At 44.1% G+C, this 23,825-nt stretch overlaps 1 protein-coding gene across 2 annotated transcripts in view; it reads right to left on the minus strand.

Annotated features, from left to right (window-relative positions):
- ddc (dopa decarboxylase) overlaps window positions 1–22,924 on the minus strand; it is a 33,219-nt gene extending 10,295 nt beyond the window's left edge. The window contains exons 1-5 of one of the 2 annotated variants that reach the window (XM_086219060.1): window positions 22,803–22,924; window positions 13,488–13,692; window positions 6,654–6,767; window positions 6,415–6,534; window positions 356–490 (exon numbers count right to left, since the gene is read on the minus strand). In XM_086219060.1, coding sequence (XP_086075186.1) covers window positions 356–490; window positions 6,415–6,534; window positions 6,654–6,767; window positions 13,488–13,688 — 570 coding nt within the window. In that variant the 5' untranslated portion in view covers window positions 13,689–13,692; window positions 22,803–22,924. Of the gene's footprint in view, window positions 1–355; window positions 491–6,414; window positions 6,535–6,653; window positions 6,768–13,487; window positions 13,696–22,802 lie in introns of both variants that reach the window. The other variant, XM_086219059.1, reaches the window with a different exon arrangement.
- Between the last annotated feature and the right edge of the window lie 901 nt (window positions 22,925–23,825).

Genomic DNA, 23,825 nt, shown 5'->3' on the forward strand with positions numbered 1-23,825 from the left:
ATGACACTAATTACAGGAGAAAAATGTATTTGCAAAAATTGCAGTTTTTTTTTTTTTTTTTTTTACAATGGCCATTCAATAACATGATTTGCTAGGTTGACTATTTCTAACATGAACTTTATATAACGTTGAGCTGGCATAGGTTTCTCCACACTCAGGGTTATTGTCAAATATTGTGGCAATGGCTGCCTTTTTAAATGCTTAATCATTTTACAGAAAGGTATGTTTTTTCATTTGTTTCAAGTCATTATCATAGGTTATAACTGAAGTGTTCTAGCTTCGTCTGCTTTACATGTAAATATGACATTAGACTGAAATGTTTTTAATAATAAAGGAGGTACTATAATGTGATTACTTGCTCAGATGTGTATGCCACCAGTTTCGAGAGGATCTCAACCTCTGATCTGGTTGGACTGATGGCCTGGACCTGACGGACAGCTTTACAGCGGGCAGCAAGTAAGGACATCAGGGTTGCTTCACTGGCTGTGCCCTGTCAGACAATTAGAGGGACACTGTAAAACAATATGCAGTTATTCATTTGAATTCTGCACCGGCTTTATTTAAACCAAACATGAAGGAGGGATGCAGAATGGGCTGAGAACACATTAGTTGTTAGTCTCAGTGTTTTTCTTGACTTTTGATGTAGCCCTCCTAGTGGGTCGACAGATTGATCTCAATTTTAGTCCGAAAAACTTCAAATTTGATAAATTACTGGGACGGCTGAGGTTTTTTTTTAAACAGTTTTGGTATTTTGTAATAGAAAAAGAAACCATTGTAACTTGAATCCATATGGTCATAGAGTTCTGGCTTGAACACATCTATAAACTGAAGTGAAGTAATAGTGCCACCTCTTGATTACAGGAAGTAAGCTTGTTGTAACAAACATCACTTGATTTACACCAAAATTGCACTGTTGTCTTCAGGTGGTGAACAGCATCAGAATATATAGTAATCGTGTGTTGTCTGGCACCATCTAGTGGATACAGGAAGTGATTTTAGCAACACAGTGCACACGTCTGCTCCTCCTTGCAGCACATTTCACCACCTTCGCAATCTATGGAACAACCTGAGCACCAAAGTGCCCAAAGCAAAACTCAGAATGAGAAACTATCCTACCCTACATGTTGACATTTCAGTCAAAGAGTACACAAGCTGGTTACAAAACATCCATTTTTAGATATGGTCTTCATTTTGATTTCAACTAATTTATCTGCATTGTCTGTTATGTGACTAAAATAAACTTCTTCTTTTTTTTAGTGATTCAGCAACCCTTTTCTCATGGTGTATTAACATACACAAACACAGAACAGCTCATTAAGTCAATATGACAGATATCATGACATTTATCATCAGTGACTTTTTAGAGGAGAAAATCACTATATTTAGCAACTTGTTCATGGCTCAACATCCTGTCAGCCTCATACTGTAAAAAATGGTTGAGGCTACATTATTAAGTGAAACATGCATTCTGAATCGTCTAAGGGCATTACTGCGAGGGAATCAAAAACCTAGTGGTCAAAAATGGTAAATTCCTATTTTTATGTCAGGGACCATTTCAAGACGTTTTTTTTTTTTTAGCATTGGGTGGCTAGTCACCCTTTGCTTCCACAGTTACCATTTGCACACTTCAAACAGTGAAACATTAGGTTTAGAATTTCCAATCAACTCAGTCAAGACTGTGATTAAAAAGTTGAAGAGATTAGGCCACTATATGCTGTGCAGACAGTTCACCACATAATAACAGACCCCGAGGTTCCACAGTGTTAAGAAGAAGGGCACTTCGTCACTAGAAGGTATTTTAGAAAGCATCCCTGTGTGCTGATGTAAGGTTTATAATGATAGGCTGGCGATGTGCAGTCACAACACTCATTAAACCTGCAACAGTGAGAGGAGGGCCATTTGTTGCCATAGTGAGCTGGTAAGCTGCACTTAAAAAGGAGAGTGGCAAGACAGAAACAAAAACACGGTCAATCGGACACACACACACACACACACACACACACACACACACACACACACAGGTGGTCATAATAGAAGAGGCATGAAATGATCCGTCATTCGAGTGCACGCTCATGCTCCACTACACACCATGGACAAGACAAAATATATATATATGGATTGCATCCTCTGCTGTAGCAACCAGTCTCTGTCACAATAAAACAAAAATAATGCTTAGCCTCTCGCAGCTCAATACAATTAAAGCGCCGTTGCCATCATCTCAGTCTGCCTGTGGATGACACATTAAAAGGCAATTTCCTGCAAATTTTCAGCTGATGTGAACCAGGAAAAGAATGGGAGGACAAATCAATAAAGGACAGATTTTCAGATAAACATAAATGGAAGCACTGACTCAGCAGTGAGGATGTATTATCACCTTTGTGAACTGCAAAATAGATTAAGAATATTGAATATTGGTTTGGGCCGCAGACCAAAGCGGGGTCTTGGCTGTCTGATCCCCAGACATGGAAGCTGGCTTTTGGGACATGGTGGAACAGGTTGAGCATTACCAGCTAGATATAGCCGGCCTCACCTCGACACACAGCTCCTGGTCCGTAACTTAAGTCCTTGATAGGGGTTGGACTCTCTGGTTGTTCTGGTTGAGAGGCGGAGGGCTGGGGTTTTTAATAGCCCCCAGACTCTCTGCCTGTATGTTGGGGTTTACCCCCGTGGATGAAAGGGTTGCTTCCCTGCGCCTCCTGGTTGGAGGATGGGTCCTGACTCTTGTCTGCGCTTATGCACCCCCCATTATCCCCCCCTTTTTGGAGTCCCTTGGAAGGGTGCTGGATGACAAGGGACTCCATTGTCCTGCTGGGGGACTTCAGTGCTCATATGGGCAATTACAGGCTGACCTGGAAGGGCGTGATTGAGAGGAACGGCAGAGAGAACGACCTGAACCAGAGTCCATCTATCCATCCATTTCCCTTATTCCTATTAAGGGTCGCGGGGGGACTGGAGCCTATCTCAGCAGCTACGGGTGAGAGGCGGGGTACACCCTCGCCAGTCTATCCAACACATATAGACAACCATTCACACTCACAGCCACACCTACAGTATCCAATTAGCCTAGTCTAGCCATCCCCAATTGCATGTCTTTGAACTTTGGGAGGAAGCCGGAGTACCGGGAGAGAACGGGGAGAACATGCAAACTCCACACAGAAAGATCCCGTGCCCGAGCCGGGACTCAAACCCTGAACCTTCTTGCTGTGAGGCGACAGTGCTAACCACTGCACTACCGTGCAGCCTGAACCAGAGTGGTGTGCAGTTCTTCTAATGCAGACTTCTGTGCAAGTTGCAGTTTGTCCATAACTGACACCATGTTCAAACATAAGGATGTCCATCGTGCACGTGGCACCAGGACATCCTAGGTCATACGTCTAAGATCAATTTTATAGCTGTATCATCTGAGCTGAGACCACATGTTCTGGACACTCGGGTGAAGAGCGAAGCTGAGCTGTCAACTGATCACCATTTGGTGATGAGTTGGATCAGGTGGCAGGGGAAGATGCAGCGTAGACCTGGTAGGCCCAAACGAGAAGTGAGGGTTTGTTGGGAATGCCTGGTGGAAGAACCTGTCAGGATGATCTTCTACTCCCACCTCCAGCAGAGCTTTGACCGTATACCAGTGGCAGTGGGGGGCATTGAGTCTGAATGGACCATATTCTGGTCTGCCATTGTTGAGGCGGCTGTTGTGAGCTGCGGCCGTTAGACTGCTGGGGCCGGTCGCGGCGGTAATCCCCAAACCCACTGGTGGACACCAGAGGTGAGGGGAGCCGTCAGGCTGAAGAAGGAAGCTTAGAGGGCATGGCTGGTCTGTGGGTCTCCAGAGGCAGTACCGGTACCAGCAAGCCAAGCGGTGTGTGGCCATGGTGGTTGCCAAGGCAAAGTGAGGCCATGGAGAATGACTGACAGTCAGCTCTGAAAAGGTTCTGGTAAACCATCTGTCACCTCGAGGGGAAGGCGGCAACTTGCCCACACTGTTTACAGTGGGGACGGGAGGCTGCTGACGTCAACTGGGGAGATAATTGGATGGTGGAAGGAATACCTTGAACTTGGAACTCCTCAATCCCACCAACATATTCCATGGAGGAAACAGAGTTGGGGAAGTCCTGGGGAGGAGGGGGGTCGTCCAATCTCCAGGGCAAAAGTCTCCGAGGCACTTAAGCAACTCCACGGTGGCAGAGTTCTGGGGGTGGATGAGATCTGCCCTGGGTATCTCAAGGCTCTGGATGTTGTGGTGCTGTCTTGGTTCACACCCCTCTGCAACATTTTTTTGGACATGGGGGGCGGTGCCTTTGGAGTGGCAGACCGGGGTGGTGGTCTCCATCTTTAAGAAAGGGGACCAGAGGGTGTGTTTCAACTATCGGGGGATGACACTCTTCAGCCTCCCTGGAAATATCTACGCCAGGGTACTGGAGAGGAGGGTCAGGTTGATAGTCAAACCTCAGATCAAGGAGGAGCAATGCGATTTTCGTCCTGGCCGCGGAACCGTGGATCAGCTCTTCATCCTCACTAGGGTGCTGGAGGGGGCATGGGAGTTTGCCCAACCAGTCCACATGTGTTTTGTGGATTTGGAGAAGGCTTATGGCCATGTTCCCAGGAACACCCAGGGGTGGAAGGCCCCTTACCAAGGGCCGTCCAGTCTTTCTAGCGGAGGTGTGAGAGTCTGTTTCGAATTGTCTGCAGTAAGTTGGACTTGTTCCCAGTGAGGGTTAGACACCACCAAGGCTGCCCTTTGTCACCGATTCTGTTCATAACTTTTATGGACAGAATTTATAGGCGCAGCCGGGTGGTGGAGGGGGTTGAGTTTGGTGGTGGGCGGATGTCATCTCTTTGACATCATCTCTTTTGCGGATGATGTGGTCCTCTTAGCCAACAACCTCCAGCTTTTGCTAGAACAGTTCGCAGCCGGACGTGAAAAAGCTGGGATGAGAATCAGCACCTCCAAGTCTGATGCCATGGTCCCCACTCCAGGTCGGGGGGGAGGTCCTGCCTCAGGTGGAGGAGTTTAGGTATCTCAGGGTCTTGTTCAGGAGTGAGGGTAGGATGGAGTGGGAGATTGACAGGCAGATTGGGGCGGCATCTGCAGTGATGTGGGTGCTAAACCAGTCCGTTGTGGTAAACAGGGAGCTTAGCCAAAAGGCGAGGCACTTGATTTACCGGTCAATCTACATTCAAACCCTCACCTATGGTCTTGAGCTTTGGGTAATGAGCGAAAAGAACAAGATTGTGAATACTAGCAAGCCGAAATGAGTTTACTCCACAGGGTGGCTAGGCTCTCCCTTAGAGATAGGGTGAGGAGCTCAGTCATTCAGGAAGTACTCAGAGTAGAGCCGCTGCTCCTCCATGTCGAAAGAAGTCAGTTGAGGCCGTTCAGGCATCTGGTGAGGATGCTTCCTGGACGTGTCCTTCAGTAGGTTTTCCAGGCATGTCCAACTGGGGGGAGGCCTCGAGGCCGACCCTGGACATGCTGGAGGGATTATATCTCTCAGCTGGCCTGGGAATGCCTCCGGATTCCCCTGGAAGAGCTGGTGGAAGTGGCTGCGGAGAGGACAGTCTGGGTTTCCTTGCTGAGGCTGCTGCCCCCACGACACGCACCAACCGGGAAAGCGGAGGACGTCAACGAGATACTCAACGAGATAGTCTTAGTATAGGCTACATTTAAGCACCTAGAATACCCTGGGAATGATGTACTGCATGTTTGTAGGCCAACCTGGAAGCTAACATCACAATGGGCTCCTTAAGCCAAAAGCCAGAGAGTTTTAACAGTATTTAATTTTTTTATCATTGCAGAAAATAAGCTTTTTGGTGTACAAAACTCTATTAGACTTCTATGTCTCGTTACACATACTAATCTCCGCACGAGAAAACCACATCTATGATTTTGGAAGAGTAAATGCAGTCGTTAGAAGTACAAAGATAAGCACAAAGTTAAAGTACAAAGCTATGTTGTATGCACAAAAATACAGTACAATGAAGACATTTGACTTTGCCTTAGTAGCTTCAAGTTTCTTCTGCTCTCAAATGCCCTTTTGAAAATAAAAACACTTCATGGGTGCAGTACTTATTTATGTGTTTAACTTCATTAGACCACACATTAAAAATAAAAATATAGAAAGTGAACCTCTTATCTTATATTCAGATTTTTACCCCAAAACCCATCCAAAAATCCTATTTGATTTGGAGAGCAGAGGACTAGATCTTCAGCAATGCTGATTTAAATCCACATTTTCTGTATTCGTTCCTGCACCACTCAAGTGGCTTCATCATGTTTCAAACTAGGAAAGTAGAGAGTGGTTGACATGACTCCTTGGACATTTGGGAACAGAGATGTGTATAATTCTTATAGGAAAAACAAACATACTGGCATAATTTTTGGACTGATTAACGTGAGTGAATACACAAAAACAAACTTGCCTGGATAACACCCCCTCCGTAGCCATTTGTTCCGGCTATGAAACATTCAGGTAGTTGCAGCATCTTCCCCAGCCAATCCAACATCACTGTCTCCAGCTCTGTACAGGCTGGGCTTGCAGCCTGAAAACACACACCAAAAAATGTAAGCATTAATCTCAAATGTTCAAGATTTTCAAAGAAATTGGAATTTAAGATACAGCCCACTTGAGAATACAGAAATGCAACTAAGTATTTATTACCCAGGAGAATCCAATACAGCCAATGGCTCCACACAGCATGTCAGCCAACAAGGCAGGGTAAGAAGAAGCTGCAGGAAAGTAGGCATAAAAGTATGGGCTGTGCCAGTGGGTGACCTGCAGCAGACAAAACATACTCAATCTGAAATCAAAGAAGACCTTTTTCCACATCATGTATTTAATGTTCCCTTTTCAGTGAAAAGGAGCAGCTCTACTCCAAGTCCCTCAAGGATGACTGAAGCTCTCACCATATCCCCAAAAGGAGAGAGACACCAGCCACCCTTAGGATGAAAACCATTTCGGTCGCTTGGACTCACAATCTCATATTTTTGGTCATGACCCATATTTTATCACCACAGTTGAGAGTAGGAACGAGGACTGACCAATAGATTGGGAGCTTTCCATTCTGGCTCACCTCTCTTTTCATAACAATGATCTGGCATAGAAACCGCTCTCTGAGTCAATGGTCCATCCATAGTTTCCCCCATTTGAGAACAGTACCCTGAGATAATTAAACTACTTTCTTTGGGATAAGAACTTATTCCCTACCTGAAGTGGAAAATTCACCGTTTTCCTGCTCAGAACCAAACCATGGCCTCAGATTTGGAGGTGCTGATCCTGATCCTTGCAGCTTCACACTCAGCCACATCAACTATTTTGTCAGAAACCCTTATCCTCCATTCTTATTGTCACTAGGAGTAGAATAAATATCATCACCTTCTTAAAATAACCACCTAAGTCAATTTTTCAGTTTTTCAGAAAGCACAAAAAACTGGAGACAAAACATCTTAAGGAGTTGTTGTGGCCTATCTTAAGCCTCCTCAAGATTTACGGTGAGCCTTACGTCATTTCCTGCCTGTGCCTGTAGAACTTGTGTTAGATTCTCAATCCTCCATCAAATGTTGTGCTAATTTAATCGCTTTAAGCACCACTGTATACCCCATTTTGGTGTAATACACACATTTCTGTCACTTCAGTATTGAACAGGGCTTTTCTCTGTAATTCCCCGTTCAATTTGATAATTTGGTCCACTAGCTTACATTAGCATACCTAACTATGGCTGCTCGCTCTCTTTCCGACTCTCCCTCCCTCTCCTGCACCATGTCTCAGGTGTTTAGTTACTCTTCTGCCTCCTTTAGTGATAATCGTACGTGTAATAAGTCTAGTTTGCTTGTAGTCCTGGACACGAGACTTGGTGAGTTGTAGTAAAAGCTCCGCACCATGGAGGCTAGCACCAGTCCCTTAGCTTCAGGGGCTTCTCAGTCCACCTTAGCTGGTGCAGAGCCACCAAGCCTAGCCACCGCTAGCAATTCCCCCACAGCTCCAGAGCAGCCAGTCCCGCTGGGTGACATCACAAGGGAAACCTAGACACAATATGCCCGTGTTTGCCCACCTTGCCCACCAACCCCTTCAGGTTTCCAACTGCTCTTCCCCGCTCTGCGACACACCCGCTGAAAATAAAACTCAACATGTTGGCTCTGTTGATCGCAGCCCCGCTGTGAAGCTGTCTGTTTTCCGGAATGTGAAGTTAGAGACTCAAGCGAGGATAAATGCATCCCAGGGGCCAGAGCGGGCGATGTTGAGGCTAATCATTCACACCGCCCGACTGAAAATTCGCATCATTCACATGTTTGCATAGACTTTGTATAGAAATTGTTCGCGCAAATTCGCGTTTGGTGTGAACACACAGTCAAACAGCTGGCAAAATGTAAGATTAAATACAGTAAGACTGTAATACATGTCGGCACTAATGATACCCGGCCTCATCAGTTGGAATGAACTAAAGTTAACTTGGCTTTGGTGTTTCAACTACGCCACAACAATGTCGGAGTCCGTAGTTTTCTCTGGCCCGCTGCCCAATTTAGTGTATGACGACATGTTTAGCCGCATGCATTCATTCCATCGCTGGATGTCTAGGTGTTGCTTAGATAACAAAGGGGCTTATATAGACAATTGGACCTCCTTCTGGGGAAAGCCTGGTCTGATCCGGAGAGATGGCGTCCATCCTACTTTGGATGGTGAATCTCTCTTATCTAGGAACATAGGGCAATTTATTAGCCATACTAATCCCTGACAAGCACCCAGAGTTCAGACCGGCAGGCAGAGCCGCAGTTTAACACGCCCCTCTGCTGGTTCCTTCATGTTGTCACCCACCCAGCCTATAGAAACTGTGTCTGCCTCGAGGCTGTACAAACCTAAACCCAAATCTGGAGGAGTAATTTATAGCAAGATGAATATTTTTGTATAAATGAATCTCCCCCTCCTAGTTATGTTAATTGCCATGTACCTTGTAACACTGGCAGAGGAGGAGGAGTGGCTGCAATTTATCACTCAAATTTGCTTATTAACACTCGACCTAATAGTTCATATAATTCATTTGAAACCCTTACTGTCAGCTTTTCCCACCCAGTGACAGTGAGTGAATTTAACATTCATGTGGACGTCAATGATGATTGTCTGGCCACTGCGTTTAAGTCACTTTTGGATTCAGTCGGCTTCACTCAGAGGGTAAAAAAAAACCCACTCACACTTTTAATCATATCCTTGATTTCGCACTTACATATGGAATAGAAGCTGACCACATCACAGTTCTTCCTCAAAACCCTGTCTTGTCTGATCACTCCTTAATCACATTTGAATTTACTTTAACAAATTATACCCTACCTGGGAAAAAATCCTTCTTCAGTAGATGTTTATCTGACACTGCTGTTTCTAGATTTAAAGAGCTTATTCCAGCAGAGCTTGCTGCCACATCTTGTAACAATATAATGGGCAGTTATGCTGATTTCACCCCCACGCAGGTAGACTATCTTGTGGATAGCACTGCAGCAGCTCTCCTTGGAACACTTGATACTGTAGCTCCCCTGAAAAAGAAGGTTATCAACCAGAAAAGAATAGCTCCCTGGTACAGCCCAAACCTGTGCACTTTGAAACAGAAGACCAGACAGCTGGAAAGGAAGACACATTCCAGCAAGCATGAAGAAGACCTTCAAGCCTGGAAGGATAGTTGAAAAAAAAAGAATGTAAAAAAAGAACTCCATAATGCTAGAAGTGCTTACTACTCATCACTAATAGAAAAGAATAAGAATAACCCAAGGTTCCTCTTCAAAACTGTGGCCAGGCTAAGAGCCATAGTGCTGTTGAGCCATGCATCTACGAACTCTCAGCAGTAACGACTTCCTATCTTTCTTTACCGAAAAGATGTGAATATTAAACAAAGATTGCCAGTAATGGTGCACAGATTACAGTACCCATAGAAGCACCTCCCAGACTTGGTGCATGCTTGGATAGCTTCTCCCCCACCGACCTGTCAGACTTAACTTCTGCAATTACTTCCTCCGAGTCAGCCACTTGTCTACTGGATCCCGTCCCAACAAGACTACTTAAGGATGCCTTCCCTTTCGTCAACACTTCTATATTGAACCAAATCAGTCTTTCCCTAGTTACAGGTTACGTGCCACAGGCCTTCAAGGTGGCTGTCATTAACCCTTTACTTAAAAACTTTACTTATGGCTCAGAGAATTTCTAAAAGTAGAATGGGAGCCAGAGCCTTCAGCTATCAGGCTCCCCTCCTGTGGAACCGTCTCCCAGTTTCGGTCCAGGATGCAAGCACCCTCTCAACCTTCAAGAGCAGACTAAAGACCTTCCTTTTTGATCAGGCTTATAGTTTGGGCTGCTTAGGCTGGCCCTTAGATATGCTGCTATAGGCTTAGGCTGCTGGGGGATCTCCCATGGTGCACTGGGCTTCTCTCTCCTCCTCTCTTCCCTCTCTGTCCTCCAATATGTGTCATACATAAATCATACTCATACATATTACTAACTTGTCTTCTTCCCTGGAGCCTTTGGGCTCCCTGCTTCCCACATCCTGGGTGCTGCTGGAGGAGGCTGCAGACCTGAAGAGGCTCAAGCTGCCACCCGTAGCTCCACCTGCTCACGTCCCTGTCTGTCCATCAGTCTCTTCCCTTTATCGCTCTCTTTATCTCTGTCCCACTCTTTCCTTCTGCATATCTGTCTTCCTCAATTATCTGTCTTTTGTCTCTGCCCCGCTCTCCTGCTCTCTCCCCCCCCAACCAGTCAAAGAAGAAGGCCGTCCCCATTGATCCTGGATCTGCTCGACGTTCCTGCCCGTTAAAAGGAAGGTTTTCGTCACTGCTGTTGCAGGATGTGCTTGCTAATGGAGAATTGTTGGGTGTAGATTCATTGAAGGAGTGTGGTACTAGACCTGCTCTACCTGTAAAGTGTCATGAGATAACTTTTGTTGTGATTTGGCACTATATAAATAAAATTGACTTGACTTCACTCCAAGAGTGATACTGACAAACTGGTGCATCCATTTATCACTTCCAGGCTGGACTACTGCAACTCTCTCCTGTCAGGATATCTGAAAAACTCTGCTCCACAGTGGCAAAGAGTCTCCAGCTAGTCCAGAACGCTGCAGTGAGGGTTTTGACTGGAGTTAGGAAAAGAGAACACATCTCCCACTTTAGCTGCTCTCCACTGGCTTCCTGTGGGATTTAGAATAGACTTCAAAATCCTTCTGCTGACTTATAAGGCTCTCAATGATAAAGGTCCATCCTATCTGAAAGAACTCATTAGTCCTTACTGTCCTACCAGAGCACTCCGCTCCCAGAATGCAGGTCTGTTAGTGACTCCCAGTACCTCTAAAAACAGACTGGGAGGTAGAGCCTTCAGTTACCGGGCTCCTTCACTGTGAAACCAGCTCTCTCCATGGGTCAGAGAGGCAGACACTAACTATATTTAAGTCTAGGCTCAAGACCTTCCTCTATAACAGAGCTTACAGTTAGGGCTGGTTCAGGTAGCTCTGAACCATTTTATAGCTATGTTGCTAGAGGCTTAGACTGCTGGGGGACACATTGGTTACATGGAGCCCTCTCCTCTCCGCTTCTCTCCCCTCCTCTTTTCTCCTCTCCTCTCCGCCAATTTTTTTAAACTGTCATTATCATTACCTGTTGTGCTCCATTATCCTAGTTTTTTGCTTGCTCCTCTTCCTCCAACTACTGCAGATGCTTTCCTGCTTGCTCTTTTGTTATTAACATTTCCATGTTTTCCACATTCTGTATTATAAACTGTTTTCTTGTCCATAACATCTATTGCACGTCTGTACGTCCTGGGTGAGGGATCCCTCCTCTGTTGCTCACCCTGAGGTTTCTCTGAGTTCTCCCTGTTAAAAGAGTTTTCTGTGGAGTTTTTCCCCAGTCAATATGAGGGTGTAAGGGCAGAGGATGTTGTATGATGCCATGTAAAGCCCTTTGAGACAAACTGTTTGTAAAAATGGGCTATACAAAAACATTTCTTTGCCTTGCCTTGCACTGTTTTAGGGGAAAAAAAATTGTCAAAAAATGACTTGGGCAATTATTTTAAGAAAGTGACAATATATTTTATATTATTTCAGATATAATATCTCAAGAATGTTGTGGTTTAAGTATGGATTTACATAATGCTTTATAATGTCTTGTTATGGCCCAAGCACAGTACGAAAGCCCTCTTGTTTTTCAAAGGATTCTTCTTATTATTTTTCCCCTGACTGAATGGCCTATTTGGAGGCATTAAATAATCAAAAACTCAATATTTTTTTAGGTTGAATCCAATCGAGTAAAAATTTTGATATTTCATTGGTCTCTGGAAGGATTCTCAAGAAATGCCTTGATGATGCCTCCTCCTGAAAAAAAAGGGCCCCTTATATGAGTTTTACCTACATGCACAAAATGCGGATGATCCATCCATCCTTCCATTTCTTCCACTTATCCTGATTAAGGGTCGCTGGGGGGGCTGGAGCCTATCTCAGCAGCTTTTGGGCAAGAGGCGGGGTACACCCTGAACAGGTTTCCAGTCCATCGCAGGGCCACCATATATATTCAGACAAACATTCACACTCACAGTCATACCTACGGTCAATTTAAAGTTTCCAATTAGCCTAGTCCCCAATTGCATGTCTTTGGACGGTGGGAAGAAGCCGGCGTACCTGGAGAGAACCCACGCAGGCACAGAGAGAATATCGCATTCATGTGAGCATGCTAATTAGCATTAGCTCTGTATAAGCATGCAAGTGCCCATTTGTGGTTTTGGTGTATTTCACACCAGAATCATGACCTCAAAGCAAAGGTCTGTGTCCTGTGCCACCACTAGGAACAGGAGATTCCAATTTTGACCGAACATTTAGCGATGCTAAAATTTTTAGTAATATCACACAAATTTAATTCTGTTTCATCCAAACTAGGCTGCACGGTGGTGCAGTGGTTAGCACTGTCGCCTCACAGCAAGAAGGTTCCAGGTTTGAGTCCCGGCTCGGGCATGGGATCTTTCCGTGTGGAGTTTGCATGTTCTCCCCATGCCTGCGCGGGTTCTCTCCAGGTACTCCGGCTTCTTCCCGCCGTCCAAAGACATGCAACTGGGGACTTGGCTAATTGGATTCTCTAAATTGATCATAGGTATGACTGTGAGTGTGAATGGTTGTTTGTCTATATGTGTTGGCCCTGCGATGGACTGGCGACGTGTCCAGGGTGAACCCCACCTCTCGCCCGTAGCTGCTGGGATAGGATCCAGCCCCCGCGACCCTTAATAGGAATAAGCAAAAGAAAATGGAATTGATGGATGGATCATCCAAAGTAAATTGGCATGGGATTATATAAATTTAGCATGGAATAAACTGAACTGCTGCTGGTTATATGTTTAAAAGCTGAGACAAGTCCACAAATGTCACCATCTGTATGATATTCCAAGACTAATTGAATTGCTGTACATATTCAGAACACATTACTGAGGCATTAAGAATAGTCTGTATATCAACAAACCAGTAAAAGAATAAACTCAATTCACCCCAGGCATGATGACGCTTTCCACATCTTTCATTATACCCTCGTAGGCCTCTGGCTCAAGTGGAGCCTCAGTGGGTATTAAAGAACGAAGGTACCCTGGTTCCACATCTGGATAGACAGGTCGCTGCTCCATGTTCTCCAGATAGTCAGCCACATAGTCAACCATCTCTTTCCCTCTGCGCCGAAACTCTGCTGCATCCATGTTGCTACTGAAATGAAAAAGAAACAATAACTGATCAAATGTCTCTAAAGTCATTTCATTCATTTATAATAATATTTAAAATGCACTGATTCCACGATATGTGGTTACAATTCTGAAGCTGTATGTACAGCCAGAAATATTATGTATGATTAAACATGAGGCCATATTTCTTTTGTACTCTTTGATGGAATCTGACCCATAGTTATATGCTCCTTTATAGTATATGAAATGATCTAAACTGTACCTGTAAAACTTCAGAAAATTATGTGTATCCATAATGGTATCCCCAAATGGGCAAGGCACACCCGGAAGTGGGTGGGACTTTGACCAGATGTGAGTGTAGATTAATGTTTAAATGTGTGTTATATGCTGAATTGTTTGTTTGTTCATTTGTTCGTTCATTTGTTGTCCTCTGCTTATCCGGGTCCGGGTCATGGGGGCAGCAGCCTCAGCAAAGAAGCCCAGCTCATCCTCTCCCCAGCCGCTTCCACCAGCTCTTCCAGGGGAATCCTGAGGGATTCCCAGGCCAGCCAAGAGATATAATACCTCCAGCATGTCCTACGTCAGCCCCAATTCCTCCTACCAGTTGGACATGCCCGGAAAACCTCCTGAGGGAGACATCCTCACCAGATGCCTGAACCACCTCAACTTACTCCTCTTGACATGGAGGAGCAGCTCTACTCTGAGTTCCTCCCAAATGGCCGAGCTCCAGACCAGCCCCAGCAACCTTGCGGCCACAGCTCACTAAAGTCAACTAGACTATGGCAGAATGGGACAGGGTCAATTCAGGATGTGGCCAAAGCTCTGTCGGAGGTGGGAGTTGAAGATCATCTTGACAGGGTCTTTTGCCAGGCATTCCCAGCAAACCCTAACTACTCGTTTGGGCCTACCAGGTCTGTGAGGTGGCTTCCCCTGCCACCTGATCTAACTCACCACCAGATGGTGATCAGTTTACAGATGGGCTCCTGTCTTCACCCGAGTGTCCAGAACATACAGCTGCAGATTAGATGATTGACTACAAAATTGATCATAGACCTATGATGTAGGATGTCCTGGTGCCATGTGAATGGATTAAAATCCTTGCATTCAAACGTGGTGTTAGTTATGGACAAACTGCAACTCGCACAGAAGTCCAACAACTGAACACCACTCAGGTTCAGGCCGGGCCTGCTATTCCTCCCAATCACGCCCCTCAAGGTCATGTTGTCATTCCCCACATGAGCATTGAAGTCCCCCAGTAAGGCAAGGCAAGGCAAGGCAAACTTATTTGTATAGCGCATTTCATACACAGGGCAATTCAATGTGCTTTACATGAATAGATTAAAATACAGGAAGGAAAAAGAAAAACATTAGTGTAAAATCAAATGAAATGAAGAGAAAAGAAAAGAGAGAAAGGCAGTGCAGACAATGAATAGGCATATAAGAAAAGGAAAGTTTTCAGCCTGGTTTTGAAGATATCCACACTTGGTGAAAGTTTTTCCTCCATTGGTAGTTTGTTCCAATGATTTGCAACTAAACTAAATGCTGCTTCACCATGTTTATTTGTCACTCTGCTAAGCACCAGTTGTCCTGAGTTCACAGATCTAAGATTTCTACAAGGTTTATATGTTCTAAACATGTCACATAGGTAATTGGGAGCTAACCCCTTTAATGATTTGTATACTAACAGTAATACTTTGAAGTCTATTATTTAGCTCACTGGAAGCTGTGTAAAGTCTTCAAAACTGGTGTGATGTGTTCTGTTCTTTTGGTACGAGTTAGAACCCTAGCAGCAGCATTTTGGATCGGTTGTAGCTGCTTAATGCTCTTTTTAGGAAGGCTTGTTAGCAGACCATTACAATAGTCCAATCTGCTGGATGCAAATGCTTGGATGAGCATCTCTTGGTGTTTTTAGGTGATAAAAGATTTAATTCTATTTATGTTTTTGAGGTGATAAAAAGCAGTACTGGTGACTGCTTTGATGTGACTGTCAAAGGTCAGATCTGAGTCTATTACAACACCAAGGTTACGGACTTGGTTTGTTGTATTCAGAGCCCATGTCTCAAGATACTCTGCGATGGTGGTCCTTTTTTCTTTATTTCTGAAAAAATAATCTCTGTTTTATCTAGGTTAAGTTGAAGGAAATTGTGGCTCATCCAATTTTTAATTTGCTCCAAACACTTATATAGTGACTCAACTGAACTTAATTCCCCTGGCGACACAGATACATAAAGCTGTGTGTCATCAGCATACTGTAAATGTGGTAGTCAATGTTAAACTGTTTTATAATCTGACTCAAAGGCAACATGTACAAATTGAACAGAATGGGGCCTAATATGGACCCCTGGGGGACGCCACTAGTCATTGCCAGTTCTTTAGATTTATAGATGCGATTGTAACAAGATACATCCTGTCTTCTAAGTAAGATCTGAACCACTTGAGGACCGTTCCTGAGAGTCCAACCCAGTTTTCTAACCTGTGCAGCAGGAATCCATGATCAACAGTGTCAAACGCAGCACTAAGATCTAATAAAACCAAAATAGATACACGGCCAGAGTCTGTATTCAGTCTTATGTCGTTTAACACCTTAACCAGGGCCGTTTCAGTGCTGTGGTGAGGTTGAAAACCTGATTGAAATTTGTCCAGAACGCCTACCCTGCCCAGAAAGTCATTAAGCTGATTAAATACAACTCTCTCAATGATCTTGGCAAGAAAAGGGAGGTTTGAGACTGGTCTGTAATTATTCAGAATTAAGGCATCTTGATTTCTCATTTTTAGAAGCGGTTTAACGGCAGCTCTTTTTAGCATCTCTGGAAAGACACCTGATGACAGTGAATTGTTTACTTTTTGCAGTAAATCAGCTTCCATTGAGGGAAGAACAGTTTTTAGAAAGTCAGATGGCATTACGTCCAGAGTGCATATTGTTGATCTTAAATGACGGACAGTGTCTTCCAATACTTTTGAGTCAATCAGATTAAACTCTGACAAAACAGTTGAAGGATTAGGTCTAGCAGACAGGAAAATCACCATGTTTGACTGTGTGGCATTGATGTTGTGTCTAATGGTTTTGATTTTGTCAGAGAAAAAGTTAACAAATTCATTGCATTTCGCTATGGAGAGAAATTCTGGATTTATTTGTTGAGGGGGGTTTGTAAGTTTATCAACCACAGCAAACAGAGTTCGTGGGTTGTTGACATTGGTGCTAATCAACTCAGATAAGTGCTGTTGTCGGGCGTTGCAGAGCACCTTTCATCCTGACATCCTTTGCATTTTCTGGATGACTATGGCTCGAGAGTCGTGTGTTGGTGGGGAGATAATGACTGCCTCCCTGCTCTCGCTGTTGTCCTTGGTGGTTATCATCATGCCGTTGTTCTTGAGGGCGTGACATAGGATGGCGGCGAGCAGTCTGCACTTCGTGATGTTAGGATGGATCCCATCTCGTTTGAAGCGGTCGCTGCAGTTCCAGAAGATTTTGAAGTTGTCAATAAACTTGGTGGTGAAACACGCTGAGGTCAGCCAGGATTTTAGGGCTAGGAGCTGGCTGAAAGACTCTATTCCCTTTCCCAGAGGTGGAATGGGGCCTGAGATGAAGATGTTTTGTGATGGAGAGTCATTCATTTTTTTCAAGTAGCTGGGAAAAGTCTTTTTTTTTAATCTCAGAGCCAGTTTTCATCCGCAGAATGTCAAAAGACCCAGCATGGATTATAATGTTCATGTTGCTGGGATGTGTGGATATGATGGTGGGGAGTATCGATTTTAGCTCCTTCACTGTTGTGTCATCCACAGTTAGATTTTCTGTCCTTTGCATTCTGAATTGCCTGGTGATAGAGTCTCCAATTAAGAGGGTGTCTGGCTGATCATGTCTTGGGGTGGAGTTTCTTTCACTTGTCTTGTTTCTCCTGACCTTCGGCTTGGCTGTTCTTTTGGGGCTCTCTCTGTGTCTTTGATTGACTTGTGTGTTTGAGGTACAATTGACCTCCTGTAGTTCAGGCCAGTTATCCAGTTCAGGCAGATTTAGAGGATCATACCTATTGTGCAGAGAGAGCTCAGCCAGATGATTGAGTGTAGAGGGTCTATTATAGTATGTTTTCTTACTGGTTTTGCCTCGGCGACACACAACATCCGACCAGCTTCGGAGTTGATGCTTTTGGTCTGGCTCCGGTGCTGTTTCAGTATGAGACACTGTTATTGATTCTAGATTTTGGACCCTCTGCTGCTATCTCAGTTACATTAGGACAGATCCAGGGACGAGTAGTAGCTAGGTCTGCAGTAGCATGTCCAGCATGAGATGTGACACCAGGTACTTGTGTCAGTTCATTCATATCTTCTGCAAATATAGAAGCTGCTACTGAGTCAGTCGTTTGCTCACATTCATGTATCCCATGTAGTGTGTTCAAGTTGCTTTACCTTATCAGCCAGTGTCTCACAGTCTTTGCAGCTGGCACATTTTTCTGATGTTGCAGGCATTCTGGGTCCAGGATTGGAAAGTATTCGTTGACAATTTAAATGAAAAGTAATCCAAGGTAATCCAAAGTGGAGTCTTTTGGTGTAAGGAGTTGTTTTAGGCAAAACAACAACAACAACAAAAAGAAAAAGAAAAAGTGGAAAAAAAAAGAAAAAAGAAAAGAGGCAAGGCAAGGCAAGGCAAGGCAATTTTATTTGTATAGCTCGTTTTCACAAACAGTTTGTCTCAAAGGGCTTCACATGGCATCATAACAACATCCTCTGCCCTTAGACCCTCACATCGACTGAGGAAAAATTCCATTAAAAACCCTTTTAACAGGGAAAAATCTGAGAAACCTCAGGGTGAGCAACAGAGGAGGGATCCCTCACCCAGGATGGACAGACGTGCAGTAGATGTTGTTACAGACAAGAAAACAGTTTACAATACAAAATGTGGAAAACATGGAAATGTTAAGAACAAAAGAGCAAGCAGGAAAGCATCTGCAGTAGTTGGAGGAAGAGGAGCAAGCAAAAAACTAGGACAATGGAGCACCCAGTCGGGGCACCATCCAGCACCCCTCCCAAGTACTCCAAAAAGGGCCGGTAGTCTGAACTGCTGTTCGTCACATAAGCACAGACAACAGCCAGGACCCCTCCTGCATGTCTTTGGATTGTGGGAGGAAGCCGGAGTGCCTGGAGAGAACCAGCCTAGGCACTGGGAGAACATGCAAACTCCACACAGAAAGGCCGTGCTCGAGTCGGGGCGACAGTGCTAACCACTGCATCATCCATGCCCCCCCCCCCCCACACACACACACACACACATAAACTTGTATGCAAAAAAAAAACATGACTCTTCAGACAGGGGGAAAATACACTCTCCAGAAGATTGTCAAAGGAATGGTATTAGTAATTGACCAACAAGAACCTGGAAAGGGTGAAGGGACACCCTGCAGCGGCACAAAACTACCTGCCACCAACAGAGTAAGCCACTGCAGGCCCACCAACTGAAAATTGCAGTGTGATTTGAGACAGAAGTAGAACCTAGTGGGGATTTGGAAAATATGCAGAAGAAAAGTTAGTGTTGCCCTGTCTGAGTATGAGCAACAAATACTGGGTCAAATATAAATTTATCACCATATGCACTCCCAGGACAGAGATCTTTCGATAACGCCTTTCAGTTAACCAGGAGTGGTGATCAGTCCCAGACCATGGAGGATGATCTGTGATGATGCTAACACTACTTTCACTGTCAGTCTGGCCAAGGAAACTGCATAATAGTACATGGAGGGAAGAGCTGGTCTTAACAATTCTATGATGACGAATACCCTATGTATGAACAGAAGACATTGTGGAAGCTAGATGGAAGCTGTATGAGTGCAATCCCACCAGACGTGGAATGCGGCAAGGCTGTGCTTGAACATAGCATAATGAACAGAAGGCAGATTGATTGGGAATCTGACAATATCACACATGGCTTACTTAACACTGTGGCTTGCTAAGGGACATGCTTTCAGTAAGAGCCTCTTTGGAGAGGAAAAAGTGCAGGGCTCTGATGTTTGGGGCCCTAATCATCTCTACACAAACGGTACCTGTGTTTCCCCAGCACAATACTGAATACAGTGTGGCTATGGGTAGAGGAAGCATGATGCACCTGACACAAGCAAGCATAACCTTGGTGAAAGAAACAGCCAAAGTCTTTGAGGAAGGTGCTGACATGGAAGAGGGATGGATAGGGGAACTGTTCTATGAGCTGTTGCCCTATTTGCTGACAGTGTTCAGGCTGCTAATTGGAAGCCTGATACTCTGCATGGTTGTAAAAGTGGGAATTAGGGTGGTCATGAAGTCCTTTGCAAGCAATTTGCCCCATCTTTGCTCAGAACCAGAGAAGCCCATTGCCATTTCTAATTTTCTGGGACGAAAAAGAGAACTTGAACGTAGCACCTGAAGAACATGGGAGGCTGACAATGCCACCAACAGTACCATTAACGTACTGCTCTATATGCAGTGAGTCATACAGAATTTGTTCTGCTCACCAGTGTGTGGCTTCTGTATTGCTGCATGGGGTTCTGGACAGCTGCGTTAAATTTTGGCACTGCTAAAAGGCCTTAAAAGCCATTCTACATCAACCTGATACAAATAGTACAGCACCCAGTTATGTCCCTCTTTATGATGTATTTGCTGGGACAAAGCAAGCTGTGCACTAACTGCCAGGACCTGATCCAGATGGTCACTGTGATAATCTGGCGATGACATTGTTTGTTTGTTTTTTAAATCCGGGAAACTGTGCAGCATCATCTATGAAGGTCTGATGGTGGAAGGAATGTTCAGTTACATTGCAAAACTTACTGTGACACTGCACGTACAAGGAAGAAAGTCTTGACTGAATACCATTGGGGCAACTATGTTCTGGGAACAAGGTGAGTGAAGGAGAGCAAATATGTGATGCTATGGTTTGTGACTTATGCTCATTGCTTCCCAAGAAGAGAGGTAGCAAGAAAGATGACCCTGGCTGCCACTGAAGGCCCCCTCATTGGCAGAGGTTCAAGGGTGTGGCAGTTCAAGAAGAGTGATGAAAGAAGGAGCAATAGGCTTTATCAGCTTGCTTATGCTATGAAAAATTTTCTTTTGTTACACCTTATAGTAAGAAGTCTGCAGTGTAATACGGTCACTGCTCAGAGAAAGAGAAGTACCTATCGAAGGCTGGCCTAGTTTTGTGGTGCTGTGCACACTAAAGAAGCACCTCCCAAAAAGAGATGTCCTCTGCAACACTGAAGCAGAAATAAAAGATAATCTCCCAGCAGTAACTAAAGAACAGAGAATTCAAAGTTTGAATTCAAAATTTCATGTGTTCCTGGAAGAAAAACAACCAGGCACCGTTACCTCCAGCAAAGGATATTATTATAAGTCATATATATATATATATATATATATATGGGTGTCATATAAGTGGTATCACTCAATCCAGCATCTGGAAAAAGGCAGAGGAAATGACATCAGACCACCTAAACTTGGTCTATGATATCTTCTGATGTAACCAGACCAAGTAGGTGTTGACCTGACACACTCCTGCTGGACACCAAAGCCAGAATATGCGAGGCAGACAGCAAGAAGTGAAAGGCTAGGCAAGTTTCCTCAAACAAGATCTCACATGAAGCCTCTGACCAATTGAATGGACCAAACTGGCACATGACCTCCTGGCTTGGGAGGTCACATCAGGATCAAATACTCTTGCTGATTCTCAGTAGGCAATTTGCATTTTTTACTTCAAGTTTAGCTTTCAGGTGCTGAGTCCTGTGCTTGATTTAAGTCAATTTAACTGAAACCAGTCAAAGGGTGATGTGGGAGAATCAGTTGGTCTTGTTAAAGAGAGTGCTGGGGAAAGCGAGGACTGACTTATATCAAGTCTTAGTTGAGTGTGGCAGTTATCTAGAAGGTTAATGTCCTGTGTCCCCTCCAGACAATTGAATCAGAGAATGGAAAAGATTACACTTCTGTCGACTCAATGTTTTCTTTAAGTAATCTCTAAGCAGTGATGAAAGCAGATGCTGCTTCAGTGTGATTGGATTGCAGCTCCTTGGATCTTTAGAATCCAGGATCCAAATCCAAAGAGCCTACTTCAGGTCATACTGCCAAGGCTATGAATCGGAACGCGACTGAATTTAATTTCACTATTTCAGATTGTTAAGAGGGAGCCTCTGCAAAGGCCAAAAACAAACAAACAAACAAAAAACAATTCAGGCAGGAACAAAGGAAGTATGCTGGAAAACAAATACTGAGAAATAAATTGACAGGGAACAAAAGGGAATGGGTCAGTACACAGCTGGGGATGACTGGAAATAGCCAGATGTACAAGTGAGTGGAGAAATCAGGCAGTGCAGGGGAGTGGCTAGAAGCCTAGGCATAATTGCAATACATTATATTGACTAAAATAGCTTTATCCGAACTATAACCTTAACGCTTAGTCTCGCATTATCAAGACAGGTCTAACTGATGAAATAAACATTCTATTTCATGTGGCACAGCTTGGTTGTATTTCTTCATCATACCAGTCTAATGCCTGAATGCGGCAATGATGCCCTGTTACAATGGTTTACCCACAGATACCAAAACGGAAGAAAAATGGCATCTGATATTGGCAGCCAACCTACATCTTTGAGACAGACTATCCTTGCACATAAATCTACACGACTGATTATGTGCAGTGGTGTGCGATTGTGTAAGCAGACTTAGATCCTAAAAACATGATGAATACCTGCTTCATACACGCACATGAAAAGAAGTACATGATTCATTTGTATGCACAAATGGGTTTTCTTGTAACTAGGTGTGAAAGAAGGCACTAGCATAAACCAATATAAAATATCAGCAGATCTTGGGGATCTTTCTGTAGCATTTATGATGGTATTTTTCAACAGCAAACCAGGAACATGAAAGGCTAAACCTGTTGCAATATACAACAACAATGGAGGACTTAGACCATATACTCATACAAATAACTGCCATACTTCCTATTCAAATGGTACACAGTAACAAGTGAACAGTCCATTGCCTAGCACTTGTGAATTATCTTTCAACAAGTGTTTTTCCCCTTTCTCTTCTTGAGGCACAGAGCCATTATCCTTATCCTCATCTGAAATAGGATTAGACATGTGTATGCATGCACGTGTGTGTGTGTGTATATACACTCACATTTTCAGGTAAGTACTCCAGAGGCAGTGAATGCACAGTGCTTTTTTCCTCTTCTGTAGTGTTCACAAACAGATAGAAAGCCAGGCACGATGTGTGTGTGTATGTGTGTGTGTGTGTGTGTGCATGTGTAAGCAAGACAAGAGACATTTGCTCCTTTTATCTTGCCAATATCCACCCCCACCCCAACCTTCAGTTAGCCAGCCAATGGGAACAGAGCTGACAGCAAACGCTGGACTGAATCACATGGAGATCCTGAAGCAATGACAACCCTACCTTTGAACTACACATAATAAATGTACTAATACATTTACTCATACAATACACAATGTGCATGACATCAAGGCAAAACAGTTATTGAAATATTATCTCCTCGGCAGGATCTCAAGTTGTATTGAGTCCCAGATGGTTTGTGGCCTATCTGTCTTCTAAAATTAATTAAACAGTTGTTGACATTTGACCAACTGCCTGTCTGATTTTTCTGGCACAAACAGTAACATGAAGAAGACTGCTGATTCAGGATGAACACTTTTAATTTGTGTTGTGGGCTTGCAGCGGGATCTGACATTGATCCAAACTCCCCTAGTTCTGGATTTAAGGGCAGCATTTACCTGCTCCACCTTGCTGAAGTTTGTCACTATGACTAAGTTGTATCTCCTCCTAAAATACCACCCACCCACACACACAGGCTCTGATTGGCAACATCAAAATTACAACACACATTTATACTCTAATGTAACTAGAGGGCACTGACAGTGCACACACATTCCAAGGCAAGCTGACCACAATGTTAAGTTCCAGCATTTAAGGTTGTAGATATGTTATTGAATATTCTTCCTCAGGAATATTCTGTTTTTTTTTGTCTCCTCCTTGTGTGAATGTCCTTGTCTAGAAGACTGTTGATTGTGGGGCATGTCACGAGCTGTTTCTCCTCTTTCAAGCTCTCAGTGATAATGATGGCCCACACATCTTTTGCATGTTTGTCTTGTCTTGAAACAGTCTGTCCTCACCCTACTGCTGCTGAAC

The sequence above is a fragment of the Aulostomus chinensis genome, chromosome 11, assembly GCF_037954235.1.
Source record: "Aulostomus chinensis isolate RoL2024-O1b breed Wild chromosome 11, RoL_Achi_v1.0, whole genome shotgun sequence".
Classification (NCBI taxonomy): Eukaryota; Metazoa; Chordata; class Actinopteri; order Syngnathiformes; family Aulostomidae; genus Aulostomus; species Aulostomus chinensis.